Source organism: Patiria miniata, unplaced genomic scaffold (assembly GCF_015706575.1).
Source record: "Patiria miniata isolate m_02_andy unplaced genomic scaffold, ASM1570657v1 HiC_scaffold_24, whole genome shotgun sequence".
In the NCBI taxonomy this organism is placed as follows: Eukaryota; Metazoa; Echinodermata; class Asteroidea; order Valvatida; family Asterinidae; genus Patiria; species Patiria miniata.
In genome coordinates, this window is record NW_024037063.1 from 10,766,391 (window position 1) to 10,773,594 (window position 7,204).

The window sequence follows — 7,204 nt, forward strand, 5'->3', positions numbered from 1 at the left end:
TCCAGCTTCTTCAATTTTCTCCTTGCATCCTCCCATCCAATCCTCTCATCAAACTGAAACGCCTACATCCTTACTGCCCATTCTTACGATTTCACATTCTGCATTCAAAGCAGCAGTGAAGTGGCAATAGCATTTGCGAAACAGCTGAGGTGATAATGTAGCAATGGAGGTGTGATCTCCTACGAAAAGCTGCATCACAGAATATTGATGCCACGAACGGAAGTCAATGTGTGCAATGGAACAACCACACTCAGACATGCACACTCTCAAAAAGATATGTAAAAAAAATAATTAGGTAAAATTTTTATGTAAAATATTACACAATTTCGGTAAAATTCGCCGGATAAAAGTGCCTCGAAAACATGTAAATTGAAAATACATATTGAATAAGCAAAGCAGTCAGTTTACCTTCAAGGGAATGTACAACATTTGCTTTTGTTGCAATTTTCAAAAATGAATGGATTTGCAGGATTAGTATGTTATAGCAAATATTGTTAAACTGACTTGGTTCATGTTTTGGGTTCGGAGATGCTGGAAAATTCAAGAAAACCAAGCATGTTTTTGTAGTCTGGTTCCCTGACCCCACTTAAGATTAAACGGAGCAATTTATAGACTTTCGGCAATTGTAAGGTCAGATAATCAGTCTAGCAGGATTGTACCCCTTCACTGGTGTGTAAACAATTGCAAAGAAAATGCGGAATAACTAAATATGAAAAATTAGGAGCAGTTGTTGAAAAAAAAAACCAACGCTGGTCGGCAGACCAGCGTTGGAAACATACAAGTTTTCTTGAAAATGTTAGCACATCAGGAGCCACAATTTTACAGGATGCTTTGGACTATCATTCCGTAACAATCCAGTAAGATATTTCGTAATAATTTGATTATTTCGTTTTTTGATGTTTGCAAATGTTGTATATTCCCTTTAAATGTGTTCAAACGTACTGCAATTAGGTAAAACGTACTAACAATGTAAAACAAGGTAAAACGTTTACACGAGGTGACGCGATGCAGCTAGCACAGCACAGCATAAGTGAGAATGGAGTACACCGTGACGTCTGTAACAACGAGGGGCATGTGCCGCAGCTAATTTCGGTCTTTGAAGGTAACGTTTTCTTAAGCTCTTGTGATTGTTATACCGTCTCCAAGCCCCAGAAATGCCTAGACACTTTGTACGATAAAAACCTCAGGATATTCTTAATATTAGTAGTGTTTAACTCGGCCACTACGTATTATACAACTCGTACGTGAACCAACTCGTAACAAGACAACTCGTATATGTCGTGCGCGGGCCAACTCGTACACCAGCCAACTCGTATGCCGGCAAAAATTAGCAAATTTAAAGAAATTGAACAATACACCGTTCACAGTACATAGTCAAGAATCGTCGCCACATATAATGTTGCATACAAATTTAATTCTGTGTACGAGTTGGATCGCGTACGAGTTTGTCCACGTACGAGTTGTCCTGTGTACGAGTTGGTCGCGTACGAGTTGGTTCACGTACGAGTTGACCTGTGTTCGTCTATGTACACGTATACATTCACCCCTGCATACTCGCCGTGGCCGAGCTGTATAGCCATAGGTTATGCATTCTGTACTCAGCCATATGGTTGTGAACACAAAGCGTCATGCCGTTTGTAGGCAAAGCTAATCCGATTACATACTTAGACGCTATAATATGAAAGGGCATTGAAATTCATGAACTCCCCCAAAAATGGCATTTGAAACGTTGAGTTTCTCAACCGATTCGCCGAAACGTTAATACTGGTTACTGGTAAAGCTGACCTTCAAATCTGGAAGAAATCGTTTGAAAACGTCCCTAAATCTATGTATTTATATCAGTTTCTAGGAATTTACGAAAGATGTTATTTCACGAGTAGTTGAACATACATATCATCTAAATATATTCCGAATTTCAGCTTTATCTGTTCTTGCTAACGCTTTTGTTACATATTGAAATCATCTCTAAGGAAAATGTCGGCAAAGAATTTTAGTGACCAAACCCACGTGTGTGGTTTTCTTATAGCGCAGTAGGCGCTACGGTTGAACGATTTCGGCCCGGCCGCGCGATGGACAATCGCATATTAGCATATTCATTAGCGTCACTCGGCGTGACTTGGCGTGGGTCTCGGTATCGACCAATGGAAGCCTGCAAAAAAGGGCGATATTTATCAATTAATAACTCGCGACGAGGCTTTTACGCAAATGTTTACTGCACATTATAATGGATAGGAACCTTATTCATATTTGTGAGGCTTGAAAAGACACGTAGCCAGGCCTATTTTTCCAATTTCATCAAAAAGTAACGAACATATCAAAACGACTTTAGGCACATAATTGGATCATTATAAAGAAAATAAACCCTGAAAATTGCGTGAAGATACGGTCTTCCAAACGGGAGAAATTAATTTTCAAAGATTTCGCCCACCAACGTGAACATGTGGGTGTACAAAATAAAGTATTACGTAATCTTTACAGAAATCGCCCTTCGCACAACATGGCTGTACTGTTGTATCTTATCTTGCAAAGTGTCCTAGAACTGCTATGGATTGGGGACGGTATGACAATCACAAAGAGCTTGAGAAAAATCTTCAAAGACCAAAAGTAGTTGTTGTCACAGACGTCATGGTTTCTACATCTACTAATTGGTCATAAAGGAAACTTAATTTTTTCAAGAAAAACTCAAGCACGCTCACTCACCTACAACTTTGATAAAAAAATGACATGATCCATTGTTGCGAGCGCTGTCCCCCACAAGACATGTCACTGTCGTTGTGCCCAATGAATAAGTACCATCAGACTCCACGACATTCCCCGCTTCAAAAGTGCGTTCAAAAGTGTTTTCAAGTCATTTCTGATCCAATTTTGTCCAAGAAGAAAATGTCAAATGTTTGAACAAAACTCACCTACAACGTGTATGACAAATTTGCAAGATCCCTTGTTGTGAGCGCTGTCAAATACAAGGCAGGTCACTGTCGTTGTGCCCAATGAATAAGTACCATCAGACTCCACGACATTGCCCGCTTCATCTTGACATGTGATGTCGTTGATAGTGAAGTTGTCCACATTATCAGTAGCTGATGGCATTGGTGTCCATGTAACCACAGCAGACGACATTCCGAGGTCTGTGTCCTGAGACGGAACACTATTTGGGCAACTAACTTCTGGATCTTCGATGTCTACAAATTAATCAAAAGCAGTTATATTTCAATAAGTAGCTCTCATTAACGTCTTGCAAAAAGGATTAAATAACTTCTTCGTGATTAAAAGTATAATTTAAAAATTGCATTGGTTGTCAGTTATTCCCCTACCTCTGATCGTTTCTTACTAAGTGCGTTCAAGTTTTTATTTTCTTGAAATGACATGTAGTTAAAAGGATTGTTAAAACTTAGTCTTGAAAATGCGTGGTTTATCGCCCGAATGTTGCCATGCCAATCGCACAAACGGGATTTTTCAACTTTTCTCCGTAATTTCAGGCATAATGTGGATTTTCTGTGACCAGACATTTCAAATATGGATTGTAAACGATATGAAAAATTAAATACAAAAGTTGACCTTTAAAACCGTATTGTGAATATGAAAGCAAAATGCCAGAAACACATTAGGAATACTATTTCGCCTGGGCGAATTACTATTTCGCCGGGCAGATTACTATTTCGCCCGGGCGGATTACTATTTCGCCCGGGCGGATTACTATTTCGCCCGGGCGGATTACTATTCCGCCCGGGCGGATTACATTTTGAGCTGTTTTTGAGCTCAAACAAAGCTCAAATTAACCCAATTTTGGAATTAATTTGAATTTGCTAGTATTTTAGGAACATTTTGGGGTAATCTTCAAAGCAGTTCATATCATTAACTTGAAACTTGGACTGAACATCCTGACACAGAGTATACGAATTACCGTGACGTCAATGTGACGTCACCAGGTATTACAAAGATAGGTTTTTAAAACGTGATTTTCGTTCATATACAAATTATAAACTAAACGGTAAAGAATCATGTTAAAGTTGGTATATACGTGCTTTTTCCAAAGTTCGATTTTCTTTTCCGAACGAACTTTAAAGGAATATAATGCCCTTTAACAAATAAATGTGCTTGTTTGCTTTTTCAGGAATTCATACAGTTTTAAAAAGGGGGTTAAAATGGCGCGCTCCAGTTCAGAAATGGTGCACAATATTCAGAATGAATTAGGAGCATCCCACTCTTAATTCAAAAGTTCAATTTTTACTTCTTGAGGGCCGATTTTTGATGTCGTGCGATGTCTCATTGGAAAGCTCATAACTAATGTAATGCTAGAAAATTATTAAATAAATTTGAAAATTTATTTTACAACGTGTTACACCCCAGAAGTACCGATATTAATTAATGCTCTCTCTTATCTGATCGACCAGACATTGATAAACAGGGGCCTAAATATTATACCACACCCACTTTTTGACCGGGGATGGGCTATTGAATCATCCCCCTACTTTTTCATGATGAGAAAAGAAAAGCTGCGAATTACGAGGTATTTTACGAACTTCCCAACAACCAAAATGCATTCAATAGTATACCTATTTGCACCACTGCTTTGTTCGGGCTCCAGAGTCTATAGTTTTAGATATGGGGTGGAAAGATTCGATCGTAAGAACCAGAGTCCGAACAAAGCAGCCTTTTGTACGGAAGCGTATTTAGGACATGATCAAAAAAAAATTCTGGCCCACTAATTCGCCCGGGCGGATTGCTATTTCGCCCGGGCAGATTACTATTTCGCCCGGGGAATTACATTTTCGACCGGGCGGATTACTTTTTCGCCCTTGCAAAGTACTATTTCGTCCGGGCGGATTACTACGGAAGCGTATTTAGGACATGACCGAAAATATTTTTTAGGCCCACTGCTTTGCCCGGGCGGATTACTATTTCGCCCGGGCGGATTACTATTTCGCCCGGGCGGATTACTATTTCGCCCTGGCGGATTACTATTTCGCCCACTTTTCCGCCCGGGCGGATTACTATTCCGCCCTTGCGGATTACTAATTCGCCCGGGCGGACTACTATTTCGCCCGGGCGGATTACTATTCCGCCCGGGCAGACTACTAATTCGCCCGGGTGAATTAGTAATCCGCCCGGGCGAAATAAAAATCCGCCCTCGAAATAATGGCCGGACATTTATTTTTTGGTCATTTCCTAAATACACTTCCGTATGGTAGAGTGTAGAAATTGTAGCGAGTTGTAAGGTTTGAGGAGTGTTTACCTGATGGTGAGCACACCACGCCTGCATCGGAGCCATGACCACACCAAAAGGAGCCGACTCCTGCATGCCCGCAGCTCCACAGGTCGGCCTCGTTACCCACGCACGCTACGTTGTTAAGAAGAACTAGACCGGTGCCACCTCCATAAGCCGCATGGGTCGTGTACGATAGAGCGCCAGGGAAGCCTAGCTGCCGGCAAGCCACCTTGGCGTCGTTCAGGTCCCAGCCACCGTGACACACTGTGCCCCATACGCTGTTATAGAAGAGCTCTACACGACCCTCATGATCGACGGCTCCTCCACTCAACCGAATCGAAGCTAAAATGATTTTAATATTATTATGTTATAGGTAAAAACGCTTTTGTTATACAAATTTAGATCCACATTTTGAGGATGGGTAGTGAACCGGCAGATCAAGAACTACGTTTTCGGGGGGCGGCTAAGTCGAAAAGGCTATGAGAGGAGGACCTCGTGCATGGTTTTATTATATAAAAAAACAACAACAACAACATTACTTTTATTGCGAAATAACGCGATATTTTTGTGAAGTATTGCGAAATATATAAATAGAGTTTCAAGAATTGTTGCGTGGTATATTATGCACATGCGTATTAAGGTGAATGACTTTACAAGACTGCAAATGCGCGCAAAAAGCGGCGACGCTTTTTAAAAATGGCGGCACTTAAGTTTATTATATAATGTTATTGTTATTTATTTTTTTGGACGCATTAAAGACTCTTTTTGTACAGAAGACTGTTTGTGCCAGGTTTAACAAATGGACAAAAAAATTATACGAAATAACGCAATAGTATTGCGAAATAACGCAACAGTAATGCGAAATGGCGCAAAGGTATTGCGAAATAACGCAATAGGCTTTGCGAAAAGGCTACGAGTTTTTGCCAAAAAAACACAATTATATTTGCGGAAAAATGAAGGAATGCATTGTGTCCGTATTATTGACAAAAAAATGTCATTCGAGTCACACTTTTATTTGTGAACAGCTCTGTATGGGGTAGCCGTTTTAATTCTGAAGCTAGCGTGAAACCTGACTACGCACAGTGAATTTTCAGAAACATTATTTTTTATTCGGCGAAATTTTTTTGTTGACAATTATTTTTTCAAAGACAAAGCCGAAATCGGCTCCCACGTGCGTTGTCAACAAGCCGTGATGTGAGCCACATCTAAGTTTTCTGTGAAGTATTCCGGTAAACGATCTAAAATATGAAATGTTCACAAAAACACGAAAAATATACCACTGAGCAGCCGACTTTAGTTGATTTCGACCTGTGGTACTTAATATTGTAATTAGCTTAGAAAGCGTTGGGAATTGTTATATTATTATGATCGTAAATAACCTGACTTACGGTTATTCATCAATTACATTATGCTTGTCAAATGGGCCATCAGCGTCCTACATAATCATGCATGAGTTATGAATCTCAATCGGCGGGGGCAGCGTCATGACTTATCTGCGTTCATTACGATCGCAAGGCCAGTCTTACAACTATATTAGTTACCTTGTGCCCGGCATATGACGCCAGCATCCTCCATGTGTGTACAATGATGCGTCCCGACGGGTGGATGGCTGCAATCCATCAGAGTATCTTCGTTTCCAGAACAGCTCACATTGCCAAGAAGGATGTCTCCGGTACCAGGACCGAAGGAGGCGTTGTGGGTTGCTTCTTGGGCGTCACCAAGGCCAAGTTGACGGCAGACTACGGTGGCCTCATCAAGTGACCAGCCATCGTCACAGACCGTACCCCACTGGCCGTTGAAGTAGACTTCCAATCGGCCCGCAGTAGTAGACGCACCGTTAACAAGACGCACTACAATGTGAGTCGAACAAAGAAACTGACCGGGAATACATTCTTATTTTTTTTATTCTTTATTTAATTAAAAAGAAGTTAAATTGATGGATCCGGGGAGTCTGCATCTGCAAATTTTGCAAATTTTTCATTTATGAAATGTACTCAT

At 40.6% G+C, this 7,204-nt stretch overlaps 1 protein-coding gene across 1 annotated transcript; it reads right to left on the bottom strand.

The window, feature by feature from the left end:
* Positions 1-2,883: 2,883 nt before the first annotated feature.
* Positions 2,884-7,204, bottom strand: LOC119731917 (deleted in malignant brain tumors 1 protein-like). The gene is made up of 4 exons (XM_038205202.1): positions 7,201-7,204; positions 6,748-7,056; positions 5,234-5,548; positions 2,884-3,179 (listed from the first exon to the last, which is right to left on the bottom strand). The coding sequence occupies exons 1-4, from the start codon at positions 7,202-7,204 to the stop codon at positions 2,884-2,886; spliced, it is 924 nt and encodes a 307-aa protein (XP_038061130.1).

Excerpts from the sequence above, each read along its gene's own strand:
- LOC119731917 (XM_038205202.1), bottom strand. Across the intron at positions 5,549-6,747 it reads CGTCATATGCCGGGCACAAG|CTTCGATTCGGTTGAGTGGA; the intron begins GTAACTAATATA and ends AAATCATTTTAG. Across the intron at positions 3,180-5,233 it reads CGTGGTGTGCTCACCATCAG|ACATCGAAGATCCAGAAGTT; the intron begins GTAAACACTCCT and ends ATTAATTTGTAG.